Below are 20,289 nucleotides of genomic sequence, written 5' to 3'. Positions count from 1 at the left end.
AAAACAAAGGACTGGAAGGATATACATCAAAAAGAGTAGTGGTTATCTCCAGGTATGATGGATAGGATAAAAGTGATCATTGCTTTCTTCTTCAGATCTTCTATGCTTTCCAAAACTTTTACAGTGAACATTTATATTTTTGTAATCAGAAAAGTATATATATAATTAAAATGAAAGAACTCTCATGAAGACAGGGACTGAGTTTTTACCTGTCTTATAGTATTACAGAGCTTTAGGAGTGCTTTATAAATGGTGAATAACAAGTAACAGAATTGAGTACTATGCCATAAATGTAACAAGGCTGAAAATGAGAGTGTTGAATTGCAGGCCATACTCTTACTCAACACCTTCCCTGTCATCCCCCATCAGCCCATTTATGTTAGAGCTTTTCATCTGTGGCTGATACATACTCAAACCTATCAACTATGGGCACTCTTGGCTTACTCAAAGAGAAAAAGTAGATATTTATTTTAAGGACATGAAGGTTCCAGGGTGTGAAGTCCCAAACCTTTCATAAGTCAGCTCTATTTCTCTTATAATAGTAACAAGTATCTATTAAACACCTGCTATATGTCAGGCAAGTGCACACCTCAATCTTAGTAGCATTGCTATGCGGTATCATTATCCCCAGTATTTCTTTCCAGTCTTTTTCTAAGTATACATGTATATAGAATTTCTCTACAAAGTTGGTATCATATTTTAACTCCTGTAAAAAATGTAACATTGTATCTGGAGCGTTTTCATGTCTCATTTGCTTTTTTAATAGACTTTATTTTTTTTTAAAGAAGATGTTGGGGGTAGGAGTTTATTAATTAATTAATTTATTTTTGCTGTGTTGGGTTTTCGTTTCTGTGCAAGGGCTTTCTCTAGTTGTGGCAAGTGGGGGCCACTCTTCATTGTGGTGCTCCGGCCTCTCACTATCGCGGCCTCTCTTGTTGCAGAGCACAGGCTACAGACGCGCAGGCTCAGTAGTTGTGGCTCACGGGCCTAGTTGCTCCATGGCATGTGGGATCCTCCCAGACCAGGGCTCGAACCCGTGTCCCCTGCATTAGCAGGCAGATTCTCAACCACTGCGCCACCAGGGAAGCCCCTGTAGACTTTAATCTTTTAGAGTAGTTTTATGTTTGCAGCAAAATAGTAATTTGTAGTAACGGTTGTTAATTACTACATCCATTGTATGAATATAACCAAAATTGATTTGACCAATCTTCTATTGTACATTTAGATGGTTTTCTTATCTCTGTTTTAAAGATGAGAAAAATAAGACCTGGTGACTTGACAAGAGACAAATCCAAAGTCAACTGGTTAAAAAGCAGGCAGAGTTGAGATTAGAATTCTGGTCTATCTGTCTCCAGAACTCACACACATTGCCTCTGAATACACCATCAGTCCCCTTTAGATTGTCTCCCCTCAGTTTGAAACCAGGCATTCTCCACAACCAGAGCAGTCAAGGATCCAAGCATGTGTTGAGAAGGGCAGGCAATACAAAAGAACGACGTGACCCAACTGAGATGGAACAAATTGAAAATGCAAAAGGAGGTACAGGGACACAGAAATAAGCAGAAGGTGTGAGATGGGTGCACAGTATACTGGTTAAGATAAAGAGAAAGCTGCGTTTGGGAAACCTAAAGGGGAAAACTCTTGCTTTTATCTCTGTATATAGGAGAGAGCAAAGATAACCTCAAGGCCATGGGGGGAGCCAGGAAGGATAAGGTTTCTGAGAAAGTGAATGAGATAAGGGAGGATAAAACTCCGGAGGACTACAAGGCTAGCAGAGGCTTAGTGTGGGAAGGAAGAAAGGCCCAGGTCAAAGAGGCAGGCCAGAGCAGGCACTAGACACCAAACCTAAAAATGTGATGGGACTCCCTTCCAGCCTGAGCCTCTTCTAGTATCTCAGATACTAAATACCCTCCAGCGTTTAGGGGTCGGAGTGGGAAAGTGGAGAGAGCGGGGATTGTAAAGTGCCCTAACTCTAATGGGGACTGAGAATGGATCCTGGCACACATTTTTTAAAGCCAGTAGGCCTAATGCTAATGCCTCCTCCCCCTACCCCACTTCCCTAGCTTCAACCCCAGCCACACCCACACGCTAAGGACCATCCAGGAGAGGGAGTGTGTGTGTGCGCGCGCGCGTGCGTGCTCGTGCCTAAGAGAGCCTGAGAGACAGAGACGAGACAAAAAGAGACCGGGAGAGAGAGAGTGCGCGCCAGAGTGGGGGGGGGGGAGAGAGAGAGGGACAAGGACAGAAAGAGGGAGGGAGGGAGACAGAGACAGAGAGACAGAGAAAGGAGGAAGGAGAGCTGTCGGCATCGGTGAGGAAAACTACTGAAGAGATAACGCTGGGGGCTCCTGCGCGAAGACTCAGGGAGAAGATCTCAGAACTTACCCTAAGACCGTGGAAGGAGTGGGGGAATGTCTTTGCAGGACCTGGTTTTGGGGTCATCAGGCAGTAACGGTTACTGCATAGGCGTTGTCACTGAGCCAGAGCCATTTAACTCGCCCTGGGTGGCTGGAGACCAGGCTTAAGACACCCCACAACTCTGAGTCTCAGAATGGTTAGGGGGGCCCGAGGCTGCAGACAAGGGGAGGAGGGGCACGTGAGGGTTGGGTCACTGCCTCCCCCCACCCTTCGCTGTCACTCATTACCCCAACAGTCGCCCAGGGGGCGGGCCCCGGAGAGGTGGGGTTGGGGGGGAGGGTAATCTTGGCAGGCGCCTGCGGCATGGCGTAGGTAGGGACTGTTGAGGGGGGCGGACGCCGGGGGGTTGAACACGAGTGGGAAGCAGAGAGAGACACGGGGAGGGGGAGGGGACCGGGAACCATTTGAATGAGAGGAGGGGATCACGGGTAGAGTGGGCTCCAGGAGGTAGGGCGGGCACGGGTGTTGACGGGGGCCAGACTCTCAAGCCAGGTAAGGGAAGCAGGTGCGTAGATCTGTTTTTTGTGGGTTAGTGTACTCGGCCCTTTGGTGGAGAGGGGGTGCCGCCTTCCCCGGGGGCGGGCTTCCAAGCTCCGGAGGCTAGCTTTTCCTCCTCAACTAACGGGGCCCCGGGCGGGGGCTCAAGCTCCATCTCCAGTGCCGACGTTCCACTCCACAATTTCCAGGCATCCACTGGGCTGGGAGTCTCGCGCCGGGGGCCGGCGCTGTCTCGCGAGCCCCCTCCTCGAGCCAGCCAATGGGGTTGGTTGCTGGCGCCGCCCGCCCGCCTGGTGCAGAGCGCTGGGCGCTGTGAGCGGCGCTGCCATTTAAAGGGGCCGCGACCCCTGTCCCGGCTGCTAGGGAGGGAGGTGGAGAAGGAGCGCGGGGCCGTCGCTGTCTGCAGTTCTAGGCTTGTAGCCTTTACACTAACCCTGCCGCAGGTAGGGGTCGAGCCTGATAAAGCCGAACCGAACCTGCAGGCGGGTTCTCGCAGTAGCCGGGAGGGGGGTCTAAGGAGAGATCGTAGCTCCAAAATGTCTTCCTGTAAATGCCTGAGGTGGGGGGTGGGCAACAGGAGAAGGAGGACTGGGGGAGCAATAGGAAAGGGGGACTGGGCTGAGGAAGTGGGCGACCCTGAAAGGTAACTGGGGGGGGAGGGGTTAGGAAGGGCAGTTTGTGGGGGCGAGGGAAGGGCTGAGGGAGGACCATGCAACGCGGGGAGGGGGGGTGGGGCCAGACAGGGTGGGTAAAGACTGGGGAACTGGGGGTCTCTAGGAGAGAGGGGAGGGGATAGAAACTGAGAACGCGGGGGCGGGAAAGGCTCCTGTTGGCAGCGGCCCTGGGAGACTCTAAGGGGGCGTTCAGCCCGCGTTGTGGGGGGGAGTGAAAGGTGAGGGGGGAGGGGAACTGGGAGTTGCAGTGGGGTGGCGGGGGCTAGGCGGGCGGGTGGAACGACGGACTGCCTGGCGAGTGGGGCACAGGGCCAGGGCGGGGAACGCCTCTCCCCACAGGGGGCGCTGTATGTTGGTGGGGGGAGTGGTCATTTGCACTAAAGCCTGTGGAAATGCTTGTCTGTTGTGGTGGGGGCGATTCAAGAGAAATCCAAGTGGATGATGGGGTGTGTCCCAGAGCCTATATAAGAAGGAATTCTGGCGAAGACCACCTCTTCTGTCCTCTTTTCTACCCCTAACCTACAGCCTATATCCAGTCATCCTCATGGACCCCAGTGATTTCCCCAGTCCGTTTGACCCGTTGACCCTGCCAGAGAAGCCCCTGGCTGGAGACCTTCCAGTTGACATGGAATTTGGAGAGGATCTACTGGAATCCCAGACTGCCCCAACTCGAGGATGGGCCCCCCCTGGCCCTTCTCCATCCTCAGGAACCCTGGACCTGCTTGATACCCCTGCTGGCCTGGAAAAAGACCCTGGAGTCCTGGATGGAGCCACTGAGCTGCTGGGGCTGGGAGGGCTGCTCTATAAAGCCCCCTCCCCCCCAGAGGTGGACCATGGTCCTGAGGGGACCCTTGCATGGGATGCAGGAGATCAGACCCTAGAGCCTGGACCAGGGGGCCAGACCCCTGAGGTCGTGCCACCTGACCCAGGGGCTGGGGCAAATCCCTCTTCACCTGAGGGGCTACTAGAGCCTTTGGCTCCAGATTCTCCAATAACCTTGCAGTCCCCACATATTGAAGAGGAGGAGACCACCTCCATAGCTACAGGGCGAAGGGGCTCCCCTGGGCAGGAGGAGGAGCTTCCCCAAGGGCAGCCACAGAGCCCAAATGGCCCCCCCAGCCCTTCAGTGGGAGAGACTCTGGGGGATGGAATCAACAGTTCTCAGACTAAACCTGGGGGCCCTAGCCCCCCTGCACACCCTTCCTTGCCAGGTAGGTTGCCTGATCAGCTGGAAAATCAAGGATGGGGAGAGGGTGGGGGTAAGGAGGGTGGCTGTGTGTTTGGGGAAGAAGTTGTGGGAGGAGGGTGGAGAGATAAGCGTAGGGATGTGTATGGAGGAGTTGGGAGTTTGGAAGGAGGAGTGGGGGTGTGGTGAAGAAGGTTAAGGAAAGTAGGGGTAGGGGGAGCTCAGTGGCTGTGGAGGAGAAATAGGAGTGAGTTTTCAGGGGGTGAGTTGAGAAGACTGGGTTCGGTGGCAGAGGTTCCCTTTTTCTTCCCCCAGTGGGCTTTTGGTACCAGGGTCCTCCTTCCTTCGGGATTTGGGGAGGACACCAGGCTTCTTGGTTCTAAGATCTTTCTAGCTGTTTTGTTCTAAATGAGACTGGGGTTTCTGGGTTTGATGAATGATAACTAGGCTCTGGAGCCACCAAGTGCATAGTGATTTCAGAGGAATGGTAGACATGCAGGGCCTAGGATTGTGTCTCTGATAGGGGAGGGCCAGCCTAGACTTGAGAGGCTCTCATTTCTCCCCAATTCTGCCTAGTGTTGTGCCTCTCCCAGGCTGTGACCAGGGTCTTAGGGCTTATATAACCACCTGAGTCCAGGGGAACCTCCCCATACATTAATGCTTCCTTTTTCCCTTGCTACCTTTGGGTGGTTGCATTTGTTTTTGTTGATAAACTATAAATGCTTGATGAAAGGTGTGTTACTTGTATTTCCTTAACTCCCAATGATTGGGACAGAAAGCTGGTGGGAAGGTAGGATTTTTTTCATGGAGAATAGCTGCGCGCCGCCCCCCCTCCTTAGTGCAGAGCTCAAGGTAACCCTGAGAGGGGCCCCAAGAAGCCACAGGCACTCGAGTTTTCCCTTTCAGTTTTGAGTAAGTTCTTCCCCAGGAATGGAGGTGGGGGTTGGGCCGGGGGGGGGGTGGTGAAGGCAGGCTCAAGATTTAGGTTGCTTTCTGCTTCCTTTGCAGGAGATGGCCTGACTGGGAAGGCAAGTGAGAAGCCGCCTGAGAGGGTGAGGGGGGGAGGGGATTGGAAGGAGTCTGGTTCCCCCTGTAGCTCTGGGAAGGACAGACCCTTCATTTTCCCTCCCAGATGTTGCTCTGTGGAGGGTGTGTGTGAGGAGAGTTAGGAGGAGGGAGGGAGTGCTTGTGTCTATTGCTTCTTAAGGAGAAGGTCCAGCCTCCTTTTCTCCCCTCCTCCTAAGGGCAGGGCCAAGGATCCCTACTCTCCCTTCCCCCTCCTATTTCTGTACCCCCCCCCCAAACCCTGTACTAGTGCAGCTGGCCCTTTAGCCTGGCCCTGGTGTCAGCTTTCCTCCCCTCCCCATGTTTCCAAGGTGCAGAAGAGAAGCGAGCGCGTTAGAAGAGTAGAGCCTCCAAAACCTGAGGTTGTGGATTCCACTGAGAGCAGTGAGTAGGCCTTGAGGAAGTGTGACCCAGTGGGATGTGGCGGCCACGGATCTCAGGGCTCCTGTAGTGCCGCACTCTGCAGAGTGCAAAGCGCCTGTCTCTGCTCTGGGTTGGCATGGGAACCAGGGGCAGTGGGGGAAATTGAAAACAAGAGCAGTGAGAATGGAGTTTCCTGTTTCAGCTCTGCCATCCCTGTCCCTGAATCTTCTCACTTGGATCCCTTCCTTCCCCTCCCTGGGAGGTTACAGAGTAACTAAGGGAGAGTGACACCGGGTGGCTTGAGATTCCAATGTAATAGGGGCGGGGTATAAAGCCAAGAACTACAGGGATTGGGGATCCCAGGATCAGCTGAGCTACCTGTTGGTCAGGTGATGGCTGGAGGCCTGGTCCCTCAGCCTTTTCTCCCCGCCCCTCCCCCCTCTTCCTCAGTTCCAGTGTCAGATGAGGATTCTGATGCCATGGTAGATGACCCCAACGATGAGGACTTTGTGCCATTCCGGCCCCGGCGCTCTCCTCGCATGTCCCTACGCTCAAGCGTGGCACAGAGGACTGGGCGCTCAGCGGTAGGCACCAAGATGACTTGTGCCCACTGCCGGACACCACTGCAGAAGGGCCAGACGGCCTACCAGCGCAAGGGGCTGCCACAGCTCTTCTGCTCTTCATCCTGTCTCACCACCTTCTCCAAGAAGCCCTCCGGCAAAAAGACCTGTACCTTCTGCAAGAAGTACGTGAGGGTCCCGGGCTGTGGGGAGGGCAGGGATCGGGCTGGGAGTAAAGGGTGAGACAGAGACTATGTTAGCAAGAACCTAGCAAAGTGGAACTGGGAGAGAGGTGATTTAGGGAGGGGGTCCGAGAGTATTTTGGTTCTGTGGTCATTGATCCCAGAGGAGGGGGGTGGAGGCTGATGAAATGAGAGGGTGGTACTGAGTGAATGTGCAAACCTGTCCCCACCTCCAGGGAGATCTGGAACACCAAGGACTCAGTTGTGGCGCAGACTGGTTCAGGAGGCTCCTTCCATGAGTTCTGCACGTCTGTCTGTCTCTCTCTGTATGAGGCCCAGCAGCAGCGCCCAATCCCCCAGTCTGGGGATCCCGCCGATGCCACTCGCTGCAGTATATGCCAGAAGACTGGAGAGGTGAGGAAGCTCGATGGGGGCTAATTTACAGAGCCTGGCCAGCCCTGAGCTGCCCCTGCAATCCTGGGGCTGCAGGGGCCAGGCCCTGTGGAAGAGGGGAGTGGGGAGGGGTAGCAGCCATCGTGAGGGAGCGTATTCAAGGATAGAGCTTCTCCAGGATGTGTGCAGCTGGCCTTCCTTGCCTCCCAGGACCTCACCATCAAGTCGGCAGCCCGATGTGCAGGTTGGGGGGTCCCTGGGCCCACTGTCTGCTGTGAAGGTCTAGGGTGAGGCGGGGCGGGCCGTCCTTGCACTAGGGTGGGTGGTGGTGGCCAGGCCCTAGCTCAGGGTATGTGTGTGTGTGTATGTGGCAGGTCCTGCACGAGGTCAGCAATGGCAGCGTGGTGCACCGGCTCTGCAGCGACTCTTGCTTCTCCAAATTCCGGGCCAACAAGGGACTGAAAACCAACTGTTGTGACCAGTGTGGGGCTTACATCTACACCAAGACCGGGAGCCCTGGCCCCGAGCTCCTCTTCCACGAGGGCCAACAAAAGCGGTTCTGCAACACAACCTGCTTGGGGGCGTACAAGAAGGTGGGGCCGAGGGAGTAGTGCATTAGAGGGCTGTGGAAGGGGGTGCGGTCCTTGGGTGAGAAATAAAGGTGCCTGATGGGTCGAGGGCTGGGAGAAATAAAACGAATAAAGGGGGTTTCAATTGTATCTGTTATGTTTTATTTTTGAAGCTGGCTGGTGGATACACAGGTCTTTGTTATCTCATCATCTATACTTTTTTTGTATGCCTGAAATATTTCATGTTTTAAAAATTTAAAAAAATAAAAGTGAAGGGACAAATCCAGCCTCAGCCTCTCCTTCCCCATCCTCACAGAAAAACACACGGGTGTACCCATGTGTCTGGTGCAAGACCCTGTGTAAGAACTTTGAGATGCTATCCCATGTGGACCGTAATGGCAAGACCAGCTTGTTCTGTTCCCTGTGCTGTACCACCTCTTACAAAGTGAAGCAGGCAGGGCTCACTGGTAGGTGCAAAGCCCTCTTCTCTGAGACCCCTGCTGGCCTTCCTTCCACCTCCCATACTCCCTTCTTCTAAAGTAACCCCTGCTGCCCGACTTCAGCCCCAACCACATCTTCCCGTGGATTTCCTGTTCCATCTCTGCACTGCCTTACACCTTCTGTGTGCTCTCTCTCTCTTTCTCTCTCTCTCTCTTTCTCTCTCTCTCTTTCTCTCTCTCCTTTTCTCTCTATGCCCCAGGCCCTCCCCGACCCTGCAGCTTCTGCCGCCGCAGCCTCTCTGACCCCTGTTACTACAACAAGGTTGATCGCACAGTCTACCAGTTCTGCAGCCCCAGCTGCTGGACCAAGTTCCAGGTACTCCAAACCCTGGACCAGGGATAAAGGGTGTGGCGACGTAGAGAGGGTATGAGATTTGGGGTAGGTAGGCCTGGGCAGAGCAAAGAACAAGCCTGACTTCCCCTACCCCTACCCGCCCACCACACACATCTTGCCCCTCCCTTACTTGTCTTCCTTCCCTCCAGCGCGCAAGCCCCGAGGGGGGCATTCACCTGAGCTGTCACTACTGCCACAGCCTCTTCAGTGGCAAGCCTGAGGTCTTGGACTGGCAGGTAAGATCCCCACCCCCACCCACATCTCGCTACACAGAGACATCTGTCTGAAGGGGTCCTTCCACTTGGCTCTCGCCAGGTCCAGATGTCACAGCCCTGTCCTCCCCGCCCTGTGCCCCTGTCCCAGGACCAGGTGTTCCAGTTCTGCTGCCGTGATTGCTGTGAGGACTTCAAGCGTCTTCGGGGTGTGGTGTCCCAGTGTGAGCACTGCCGGCAGGAGAAACTCCTGCATGAGAAGCTTCGATTCAGTGGGGTGGAGAAGAGCTTCTGCAGCGAAGGTAAGGAGATGGGGAAGGGGCAGAGGGCTCTGTACCTCACAGCTGGGGAGAATGGCAGATTAAGTAAGGAGGGCTTGCAGTGTGGTCTGCGGGGCCAGGGCCTTCTGCTCAGGATGCTCTACCCCGTCTGTCCCCAGGCTTTGGGCACGGGAGGTTGTTAGAGGTTTCAGGTGCACCGCCTTGAAAAGGTTGGGTCTCACGGCCATGGAGATTTCTGCGTCTCTGGACTCTTCCCTCTCGCCCCCTTTCCAGGCTGTGTGCTGCTGTACAAACAGGACTTCACTAAGAAGCTGGGATTGTGTTGTATCACTTGTACTTACTGCTCCCAGACCTGCCAGCGCGGAGTCACCGAGCAACTGGACGGCAGCACCTGGGACTTCTGCAGCGAGGACTGTAAGAGCAAGTACCTGCTGTGGTACTGCAAGGTAAGGGGGGCAGCACGTTACAAAGGAGGGAAAAGGTGGCAGGGAGCATGGGCTCTTGTGCTGCCATCAGGGTGTGGGCTGATCTCCAGGGAGGGGGCTCCGGCTTACCCAGCCTCCAAGGGGAGCAGCACGGCTTATCCCAGGGCAAAGGGCCCAGCACATTTTAGGGAGGCAGGTCTGACCATCCTGTTGACACCCTCAGGCTGCCCGGTGCCATGCCTGTAAGCGCCAGGGGAAGCTGCTGGAGACCATCCACTGGCGTGGGCAGATCCGTCATTTCTGCAACCAACAATGTCTGCTACGTTTCTACAGCCAGCAGAACCAACCCAACCTGGATACCCAGAGTGGACCCGAGAGCCTCCTGAACAGTGAGTCCTGGGCAGGGGGCACAGTCTGTTAGAACTGGCCTGGACTCTTCTGATCCTGGGCCTGGCCCCTTTCTTCTTCCTCTCCCGCTTTCACCTCATCCCTGGCCAGAGGTCCTGGTACTGCATTCTCTTTCAGCTTCCGGACTGTAGAGGTACTAGAGGAGTCTCGTTTCAAGGTTCTGAGAGTTAGATCCTACTGATTTTCTATAAAGGATTTATTGTAGGGAATGGGTACCTGCCCAGGTAGGGTGGGGCATATGGGGGCTGTGGTTAGTTTTAAGAGAGAAGGAAGTGTTGGCATAAGCTCTGCCTTTAGTGAGAGTGAAGGCTGTTGTTTCTAGAATGTTACCCTGGCCCCTCCGCACTCCAGGGGTACTAAACTCCTGAGGGCCATCTAAATGGAAGGCCTTAAATTATGGGTCATTGGGGGGACACTATTTTTCATCCTTGGCATCCAGGAGCAAAGAATCTTTTTGGCCACTATTGCTGGGACCTAGAGAAGACTAGACCTGGGGGCGGGGGTGGAGGGAAAATTTGAGACTTCCCATTCGTATTTGGTGTTCTCTTAATGAAGCTCTCCTGGAGCAGGGGTGAGGAAAATGGAGAGCTAGTGCCTCAGCTGAGAGCTTTCGTTTGCTTTGATCTACAGGTCAGTCTTCTGAGGCGAAGCCCCAGACACCCTCTCAGACCAAAGTGGAGAACAGCAACACTGTAAAGACCTCAGAGGAAAATGGGAATCTGGGCAAGGTCAGGGCAAAAGCCAGGGGGTAGGATGGTCTCAGAGGAGGGTACCGTAGTCAGCAGCACTAAAATTCCTTTGTCTTTGCAGATCCCTGTGAAGATCCGAACAGCCCCCGCTGCTCCCACCCCTCCTCCACCCCCACCGCCCCCAGCAACACCCCGCAAAAACAAAGCTGCCATGTGTAAACCACTGATGCAGAATCGGGGGGTCTCCTGCAAGGTGGAAATGAAGTCCAAAGGGAGTCAGACAGGTGAGTGAGGGTGCCGAGACGCCACAGGCTGTATTCCATGGTCTTGGGCCTCCAGCCCTGTGCCTGGGAGCTGGACAAGGGGGTTTCTTAGGTGGCCGAAGCGTCCTGCATATTGTCGTCCTAGAATCCCAGAGTTGTCTCTCAACATTTGGTTCAAGGGCAGTTTTGTGACACTGAGCACGTGTTAGAGCTTTGCGGGGGTAACAAGCACCAGGTCCTGGGTCAGATGTGACCCATCTGGCAGGCGCTCTGAGAAGACCCCTTTTTTGTCAGCAGAAGAGTGGAAGCCACAGGTGATCGTGCTGCCCATCCCAGTGCCCATCTTTGTGCCAGTGCCTATGCATCTGTACTGCCAGAAAGTCCCGGTGCCTTTCTCAATGCCTATCCCGGTAAGTTTTCCTGCCCTTCCTGGTGGGGGCCTCCTTTACCCTCCCAGGCTTGAGACCCACCCTGCCCCCTCCCTCTCACCAGCCGTTCCTCTCATCTGCTGGTATGGTTCTTGGCGTTTAGTTGGGATTCGTGCCTCCAGGTGCCTGTGCCCATGTTCCTGCCCACTACCTTGGAGAGCACAGACAAGATTGTGGAGACCATCGAGGAGCTGAAGGTGAAGATCCCTTCTAACCCCTTGGAGGCCGACATCCTGGCTATGGCAGAAATGATTGCAGAGGCCGAGGAGTTAGACAAGGCCTCATCTGACCTTTGTGGTATGCCATGGACAGCGGCGGTGAGGGAGACAGGGTGCTGCCAGTCTGTCTCTGCCTAAGGGGGCGGAGAGTGGTGATCTCGGTGCCTGGCGGGATGGGGGAATAGTTGGGATCAGCCCCTGAAAGCCAGTTGAGGGCGCCAAGTAGGAGCTGCAGGGACTAAGCCAACCTCTCTGCCTCCCAGATCTCGTGAGCAACCAGAGTGCAGAGGGACTTCTGGAAGACTGCGACCTGTTTGGGCCAGCTCGGGATGATGTCCTGGCCATGGCCGTCAAGATGGCCAATGTGTTGGATGAGCCTGGGCAAGACTTGGAGGCGGACTTCCCCAAAAGTGAGTAGGATTCAGGGTGTGCCCGCTGTGTACAGTAGCATTTGCGCTATCAGGAAAGGAGTGTTCCTTGTTACCCCGAGCATGACCCTAAACAGAAGACTGTCACAGGGAGTGGTGCCAGAGATACCGGGACAGGCAGACTATTCTATGCTTGAATCTTGTTGTTTTTTTAATTGTGGTAAAACACATAACATAAAATTTACCATCTTAACCATGTTTAAAAGTTTACAGTTCAGTAGTGCTAGGAACGTTCCCATTGTTGTGAGTTTTTGTGTGTATGTGCCTCTGAGCACGTTCTCAGTATATAGCTTTGTCCTGGTGACCACGATGAAGCTGTCTGGGAGGCTCATCTCGAGTCAGGTGAACAAGTAGCAGGGGTGGGGTGGGAGGACTACAGGGTTGAGGTCTTAGAAAATTGATTTCTTCTTCCTTTCCCCTCTAGATCCTTTAGATATTAACCCCAGCGTAGATTTCCTGTTTGATTGTGGCCTGGTAGGGCCTGAGGACGTGTCTACTGAACAAGACCTTCCCCGAACCATGAGGAAGGTGAGGGCTGGGGCTGCTGTATCCACAAAAGAGGGATGGAGGCTCAAAGGGCGGGGTGGGGGGTGGCTTTCGTAGCCAAGTCAGCAGCCTTAGTTTCGCCTTCCCTAGCCTCCTTTCTCCACCACTGTGAGTGCTAAGGTACAGCCAAACTCTGCTCTCTCCCCAGTTCATCAGAGGTTATAAGAGCTGTTCCTGGGGTTCTGCGCTGTGGAAGCTTGCTGTGTTCTTTCATCAGTCCCCACCTCCCCTGGTGGTGAACACTGTCCTGACTAGCTTCCATGGTGCCCTGGCCTTACCTCCACCACTCCCTCCTTTCTCTTCCCCTCCAGGGTCAAAAGCGGCTGGTGCTTTCAGAGAGCTGTTCCCGGGACTCCATGAGCAGCCAGCCTAGCTGTACTGGACTCAACTATTCATATGGTGTCAATGCTTGGAAGTGCTGGGTGCAGTCGAAATACGCCAATGGAGAAACCAGCAAGGGTGATGAGCTGCGCTTTGGCCGTAAGTACCCAGGCGGGGAGCAGGGGCAGAGCTGTGATTCAGCTGTAGATGTCTACAAGTGATAAGGCTGTGATCACTTAAGGGTATCCTGTGAAGATGGGGAGCAGTTGCAGAATAAGGGGAGATGCCATCTAGGTTTCAAGGCTGAGGGCTCTTTGTGTAATTGGTGGGTTTGTTCTGGAGCTGGACGTGACTAAGGGGTGAAGGGGTTAATGGTGGAGCTAAAGGAAATTCTTAATGTGCAGTTGTCTTAATGCCAGCCACCTCCACTGTGTATCACTGCAGCCAAACCTATGCGTATCAAAGAGGATATTCTGGCCTGCTCAGCTGCTGAGCTCAACTACGGTCTGGCCCAGTTTGTGAGAGAAATCACTCGACCCAACGGTGAACGATATGAACCTGACAGTATCTACTATCTGTGTCTTGGCATCCAACAGGTACCCCTTGCGCCCTGCCTCACTTGCCGTCACTTAACACAGCAGGCAGGGTCCCACCAGAAATGATCCTGTCCCACTCCCTGTTCCTCACCTTGTTTCCTGCCTTGAACAGGCAGCTTGCCTCTCATCTCCTACTCTAGACACGACAAGAAATGAGAATACTCTTCTAAAATCAAAGCTGTGTTCCAGGACTTTTGACCAAGGAGCAGTCTTCATTGCTCTGCGGGTCCCTTTGTCATCCTGAAACTCACTTTAGGAGGGGAGGGATGGGCAGAGCTGGGTTCCCTGAGTGGTGGGGTAATGTTTGGTTCCCACTGGGAGACGTCAGCCATGCCTCAGCTGACAAGGGGGTCTGGGCTTGTGAAGAAGCGGCTGTGACACATCTCTTCCAGACTTCCTCCTCTTCCAGCAAGGCCTCAGCTCCTCAGAGCTGTAGGTATACCTGGGGAAAACCACTCTGGATCACTAAATCCAGCAACTGTTTCCCATGGGCTCCTAACGGTCAAGGTCGCCATGCGTGGGGCCTTCGGTCTCATCGTCTTTCCTCTAGGGCCTAGAGTCTAGCTCTATGTGTGTCTGTTTTTCTTTTTCCAGTACTTGTTGGAAAATAACCGAATGGTGAACATTTTCACGGACCTTTACTACCTGACTTTTGTTCAAGAACTCAACAAGTCTCTGAGTACCTGGCAGCCCACACTCCTCCCCAACAGTAAGGGACAGGGACTTAGCAACCCCTCCGCCCTTTCCTCCTTTCTTCCAGTGCACCATTCTGAGTCCAGGGCTCTTGGGTCTGCCACTCTTCACAGAAGGGTCTGAGCATAGACGTGTGTAGTGGGGTCCCTCAGGGTTAAGAGCTAGAGGAGCCAGAGCCCCTGTCCTTGAACATAAGGAGGGGATGAAGACTTAGGTCTGAAGAGCTATCTCTGGGACCCAAAATGGTGACCAGGGTTTGAGTGGTAAGTGAAGGAAAAAAAGGAAGAAGTTGTGGGGCTCCTCAAGGTTTACGTCGACCTGCCTGTAACCTGAGGATGGTGAGCAAAGCTCTGAATGCAGGTGGAAACTGTTAAAAAATAATATCCCCCCCAAAAACCCCCCACCCAATACCGAACCAAAACAAACCCCAAAATCCAGCCCTCCTGTGCAGTATAGCGAGGCGTCAGGGTTTTACGTGCTCTGGTCCCTCACCGAATGAGTCTGGCGTGCCCAGTGCTTGTGAGCCGGACATGTGGGAGCAGAAGTGGTTGGGTTTGTGTAGTCAATCCCTCCTGACCAGCCTCTCCCCCTTGCCCATTGCAGATACGGTGTTCTCCCGAGTGGAGGAAGAGCACCTCTGGGAGTGTAAGCAGCTGGGGGTCTACTCGCCCTTTGTCCTTCTCAACACCCTCATGTTCTTCAACACTAAGTTTTTTGGGCTGCAGACGGCTGAGGAACACATGCAGCTCTCCTTCACCAACGTGGTGCGGCAGTCCCGCAAGTGTACCACCCCTCGGGGCACCACCAAGGTGGTGAGCATCCGCTACTACGCCCCTGTCCGCCAGAGGAAAGGGCGAGGTACGAAGCTGCCCCCTCCTTTGCTTTTCCCCCCTCTCTACTTTCCCCTTCCGTGCCCCACCGTGCCACCAGGTTGGCCCTCTCCATTGCCCCTAGCTTCTCTATCCTTCCGTTCCTGGGTTTGCAGAAAAGATGAAAACAGCCAGTCCTTCAATCCGATGGGCAGTGGCTATTGCATAAATAGGAGGTCACCAAGCTGCCTGTTTCCCACTTTTCCTCATTTCAGGGCAGTTTACTTTTGGGGCTGGGGGGTTGGGTGTTGGACAGGTGGGAAACTGTTAGGTGTGTTTGGCTGAGGGGAAAAGTTGACAAGAGTGAATGACAGCCTTTGCATCGCTCTTTGCTAGTGGGCATAACTGCCACAGCACCTTGGTTTCCATTCTGGCCCTGGAATCTGTTCCCAAGGTCCCTTCTGAACCTGAGCCTCTACCAGGACTAATGTGCCAGGGGCTGGGGCCATCGCTGTTTATCCCAGAAGGCAACCCCAATCTTGCAGTAGGGTCGTTTTGTCAGTTTTTCCGTGTAACTTCTGAGATCACCTCTTCAGGAAATCAACTTGGGGAAGATGATGGAGACTTTAGCAATGAAAACCAGGGTACACTGCAGAGCAACACCCTGCAGAGCGTTGGGTTGGTACAGAGAGACTGACAGACTCTTCTTCTGCCTTTATTTCTCCATGAGACTGTTTTGTGTCCTGAGGCCTTCCCCCTGTGCCCTAGACTGTGCTCTTGGAGGTGCCTCGTTGAGACTGCACTTTTAAGGAGTCTGGTTCATTCGTCTCCTTCACAGACACCGGTCCTGGGAAACGGAAGAGAGAAGACGAAGCCCCCATCTTAGAGCAGCGTGAGAACCGCATGAATCCCCTCCGCTGCCCTGTCAAGTTCTATGAATTCTATCTCTCAAAATGGTGAGTTGGCAGGTTCGCAGGAATGGCATTAGCGGGGGCGGGGGGACCCACAGGCTCTACTTCGCCCAGGAACTGATCTCTGTCCTCCCGCCCCACCCCCACCCCCACCATTGCAGTCCCGAAAGCCTCCGGACTCGCAACGATGTGTTCTACCTGCAACCTGAGCGGTCCTGCATCGCCGAGTCACCTCTCTGGTATTCTGTGATCCCCATGGACCGCAGCATGTTGGAGAGCATGCTCAATCGTATTCTGGCTGTGCGTGAGATTTATGAGGAGCTGGGTCGTCCCGGGGAGGAAGACCTGGACTAAGCCCACGTGCTTCCCGGATCCATCTTTCACACCAATGTCTGTCCCGTGGCCACGTCCCACAGGGCGATTGGCCCAGGAACCAATGCTACTCATTCTGAAGGGCCCTGACTGCCCTTTTCTACTCATCCATTCCCTGCCTTCCCTAGGAATCCCTGGCTTTTGTCTTCTCCCAAACCACTTGACAACCGCAGGGCCCCAGTTCTCTGTACTGAGGGACTGGTCTCCCAGTGATGGGCAAAAACCAGCTAGGCCATTTTCTTTATGTTTCAGAGTAAACCCCTTCTCCTGGGGCCAGACTCTGGGTGGAGTGTTAATGGCTCTGGTGATCCTGTTGGCTTTGGGTTTCCTGACCCATCCCACATAGGTAAAGGCCCTTGTTCCTAGGTTTGGCCAAGGGAAGAACCCAGCTGCCTTCTCTGCCCTGTGCCCACCCCCTTCTCTACTCTTCCCCGGTACCAAGCTAAAGGGTCTTGTATGAAAGATACGAGAGAAAGCATGAAAGTAACGAGGGGACCATTTACCTAAAACACAGAGCTTAGGCACTCTTCCCCTCCCATGAGATAACTGGTGGTTGGAACCTCCTCGCCACCTTGTTCCCCCTCTCCACCCCTGCAAGCATCAACCCTTGGTGCTGCGATTAAAAAAAAATCTTCCAAATGCTTTCTTTCCCTCAAAGGCAGAGAATGACTCTTTAAGTATGGGGAGCAGACTCCTGTCCCCTTGGTTTATGTGTTTGTCTCTCTCTGCCATCTTAGGTTGGCATGAGCCATGGTGTCAACATGCTTAGCCCCCTTCTGTAACTGCTTCCCTTTAGTTCAGTGGACAGAGTTCCCAAGGCAAAAACTACCTTGTGACTTGGGTTGGGGCTGGGTTCCCCACTCTTGTTCTTCCCCCATCGTGAGAGCCAGGCCAAGCCTGTGGGGGCCCTGGGTCATGCAGGATGGGATCTGTAGTCAAAGGATAGGTGAGGAGCTGTGGGCGTGGGTCCTGCCCCCACTGCCTCCATCTCCTCTCTTCCCCATCTTGCCTCTGTAGTTCCAGAAAACTCTTAGCACCTGGCAAAGGGGGTACCCAGTTCTTTCCCTGTTGGCTTTGCTGTTCCCCCGCCTCCTTTTTGTGTTTTTATAACTGTCACCAGTTTAGCCACTGTTTAAATTGTATATATTGTTCTGAGGCGCCTGGCCTGTCCCTTCAGTGAGCCATGCCCGCCCTTGTGTTGTAGTGAGAAGCTGTTGTCACGACTAACCTTCTGTCTCTGGAATTGTTTGTTTCAAATAAAGAGTTAAAATTGTCTTTTGCCTTCACTGGGGGAGGGAGAGCAGTGTATGGAGAGGTGAGGGATATAGAGGAGCAATGCTGGACCACTTCAGATCTCTCAAGGTATAAAGAAGTGAGGTATCCCACCACAGGTTGAGAATCATTTTTACCCAGCTCACTGAACGGCCCCACTAGGAGTATGGGCCTTGTTATAACAAATTTCCAAACACTTAAGGGAAAAATTTATTCAGCAGCTGTCTATTAAGGACCTACTATGTTTAAGGACCTAGATTCCATGTTTCAGAGAAGACAGAGATTAACTAGACCGGGATCCTATCCCCAGCAGGCTCCCGGGCTAGAGGGGAGACAGAACGGTGCACAGTTAGTTGCAAGACCGGCAGAATGAAATAAATACCTAGTGCTATGGGAGAGCAGAGGAATAAGGAACTCATTTCAAGTTTACAGGGGGGTTGTGTGCAAGTTCACGAAGGGAGGTGACATTTGACCTGGGCCTCCAAGTGTAGGTAGGAGGGGTTGGGGGACCAGCACAATCAAAGGCTGCGATTTTCTAACCCGGGAGGGACAGGATCAGATCTGTTGCTTTAGGGAGGAGATCCCTAGGACAATATGAAGGATCGGAGGTGGGGCAGATCTGAAAGCCGGGGCAGATCTGAAAGGCAGGACAGCAGTGAAAGGAGTGTGGCTAAGAGATTCTGTAAGCCTCGATGGGGATAGAGAAGCAAAAGAGAGGATGAATTCAAAATGAGTTTCAGACATTGTGAAGGTCAAGTCTGCAGGCTATGGAGGAGTGGGAGGAATCGAGCATGAAACCAAGGTTTCTAGCCTTGATGATTAGGAAAGTTAGATACTTTTTTTTTTAACAAGAAAACAAATCCACACTTTATTTACTTTTCAATAAGTTTAACTCCTCAAAGGGTACGGCGTCACACGGATTCTGTGTCAGATGGCCTTAGCACGAAGGTTCCTTCGGAATTTGGCACGAACCATGCCACTGATTCCATGAGTGCGAGTTACCTTTCCCCAGATTACTCTGGTTTTGTTAGGTTTTCCACCAGGAGTTACTGTGTTGTTCTTTGCTTTGTACACCTAAGCACATCTCTTGCCTAGATAGAATTCAGTTTCATCTCGAGCATAAACACCTTCAATTTTAAGAAGAGCTGTAGGCTCCCTCTGGTTCTGGAGACACCGCTTATAGTCAGCAAAAGTGGCCTTGGGCCACAACCTTCGAGACATATTTGTCGTTTTAGAAGTCCTTTTCCCATCAGGCCTCCATTAACCGAGTTGGGAAACAGAGGCAGGGTTTTGTTGTTTTGTTTTTTGGGTTTGTTTGTTTTTTCAGGGGAGTAGGGGTAGGAGGAGGTTGGTAACAAGTTGAGGTTTTGATCACGTTGAGTTTGAGACTCCATTGAAACATCCATGTGGTGGGCTGTGCAACATGGCATAACAGAAAGAACACCCAAACTTGAGTTTTTAATCATAGCTCTGCCACTAAAACTTGGGCAAGCCTACCTTTCTGTGTCTCCCCTAAAAAATACATTCATATTCTGCCCTGACTTTCTCACAGAACTGTTGCAAGGGTCAGATGAGAAAATGGATATGAAAGCAATATTGATGCTAGATATTACCATATAAACTAGGCAGTTGGAAATGTGGGTCTGAGGCTTAAAAGAGAGATGAGTTGTCTGTTTTTTTCCAGCTTTATTGAGATGTAATTGGCATATAGCATTGTATAAGTTTGAGGTGTACAGTGTGTTGATTTGATGCACTTATATATTGCAAAATGATTACCACCATAGTGTTAGCCAACACCTCCATCCTGTCATATAATTACTGTTTCTTTTTTGCGATAAGAACTTTTAAGATCTCTCATAGCAACTTTCAAGTATATGATACAGTGTTGTTAACTATAGTCACCATGCTGTACCTTAGATCCCCAGAACTTATTCATATTAGAACTGGAAGTGTATACCCTTTGACCAACATCTCCCCATTTCCCCCACCCCCTGGCCCCTGCAAACCACCATTTTACTCTCTGTTTCTATGAGTTCAGCTTTTTTTGGATTCCACATATAAGTGATATCACACAGTATTTGTCTTCCTCTATCTCGACTTGTTTCGCTCAGCATAATGCATGAGGTGTCAATTTAGAAGTCATCTACAAAGGGCTCCTAGCTGAAGCTCTGGGAGTGGACAGGATCATTCAGAGGAAAATAAGGAGAGAAAAGGACAAAAAAAATGGTACCTTGGAGAATATCTCCGGTTAACCAGCGAAAGGAACTGAGAGGGAGAGACCAGAGAAGTAGGAAGAGCCGCAGATCTGCCAGGTGCCAAGGGTAAAAGCACCTGATGAAAAGCTATCCTCATACCCCAGGCCAGAATGGAGTCTGTTAATTTGCTTTCACCTTCTTCCATCCTCAGCAGGGCCCAAAGCCATCTGGCTCTCCTACCTCCTTCCCCTACTGGAACGGAGAAGGGTTTGATGTCATTTGTGCAGCTAGATTTCCGCTCTGTGCCCACCCTTGTGCTAATCACTAGGGATACGAAGATGAGTAAGAACTTGGAGTCTGTTCTTGAGGACTCCCCAGTCTGATAGGACCAAGGCTGGGACTAAGGTGAGGCAATTAAGGTACTTAGGGTGCAAAGTTTAAGGAGGCACTCACTGCTGGGGTCAGGCGAGTATACGGTTG

At 52.6% G+C, this 20,289-nt stretch overlaps 1 protein-coding gene and 1 pseudogene across 7 annotated transcripts; one reads left to right on the top strand and one right to left on the bottom strand.

Moving 5' to 3' along the window:
• Nucleotides 1–2,282: 2,282 nt before the first annotated feature.
• ZMYM3 (zinc finger MYM-type containing 3) lies at nucleotides 2,283–17,617 on the top strand. Of its 7 annotated transcripts, none has more exons than XM_027093637.1 (25): nucleotides 2,283–2,311; nucleotides 4,116–4,801; nucleotides 5,785–5,828; nucleotides 6,153–6,225; nucleotides 6,655–6,949; nucleotides 7,183–7,360; nucleotides 7,714–7,932; nucleotides 8,225–8,375; nucleotides 8,609–8,724; nucleotides 8,892–8,978; nucleotides 9,106–9,256; nucleotides 9,509–9,681; nucleotides 9,884–10,049; nucleotides 10,699–10,796; nucleotides 10,879–11,041; nucleotides 11,318–11,430; nucleotides 11,571–11,745; nucleotides 11,930–12,076; nucleotides 12,519–12,622; nucleotides 12,952–13,120; nucleotides 13,406–13,557; nucleotides 14,152–14,266; nucleotides 14,854–15,108; nucleotides 15,898–16,015; nucleotides 16,132–17,617. In XM_027093637.1, exons 2-25 carry the CDS (start codon nucleotides 4,135–4,137, stop codon nucleotides 16,322–16,324), a joined length of 4,122 nt encoding a protein of 1,373 aa, XP_026949438.1. In that variant the 5' UTR covers nucleotides 2,283–2,311; nucleotides 4,116–4,134; the 3' UTR covers nucleotides 16,325–17,617. The 7 variants fall into 7 exon arrangements, with proteins under 7 accessions (XP_026949438.1, XP_026949440.1, XP_026949437.1 ...); XM_027093639.1 differs by lacking the exon at nucleotides 2,283–2,311 and adding an exon at nucleotides 2,746–2,910 and having other exon boundaries at nucleotides 6,159–6,225; XM_027093636.1 differs by lacking the exon at nucleotides 2,283–2,311 and adding an exon at nucleotides 2,842–2,910.
• An 885-nt stretch (nucleotides 17,618–18,502) lies between these two features.
• On the bottom strand, nucleotides 18,503–18,835 carry LOC113613151 (60S ribosomal protein L35a pseudogene; annotated as a pseudogene).
• Between the last annotated feature and the right edge of the window lie 1,454 nt (nucleotides 18,836–20,289).

The sequence above is a fragment of the Aethalodelphis obliquidens genome, unplaced genomic scaffold (assembly GCF_003676395.1).
Source record: "Aethalodelphis obliquidens isolate GAN/ISIS:26980383/991018 unplaced genomic scaffold, ASM367639v1 scaffold85, whole genome shotgun sequence".
NCBI lineage: Eukaryota > Metazoa > Chordata > Mammalia > Artiodactyla > Delphinidae > Aethalodelphis > Aethalodelphis obliquidens.
Note: the sequence above shows the minus strand (reverse complement) of the source record. Positions and strands in the feature narration are given on the sequence as shown.

What these genes read in the sequence shown, in the direction of transcription:
- ZMYM3 (XM_027093637.1), top strand. Translation starts at nt 4,135, where the DNA reads ATGGACCCCAGTGATTTCCCCAGTCCGTTTGACCCGTTGACCCTGCCA. An exon ending in GAAGAGCTTCTGCAGCGAAG is followed by an intron (nt 9,257 to 9,508) that starts GTAAGGAGATGG and finishes CCCCCTTTCCAG; the next exon opens with GCTGTGTGCTGCTGTACAAA. An exon ending in GCCCACACTCCTCCCCAACA is followed by an intron (nt 14,267 to 14,853) that starts GTAAGGGACAGG and finishes TGCCCATTGCAG; the next exon opens with ATACGGTGTTCTCCCGAGTG.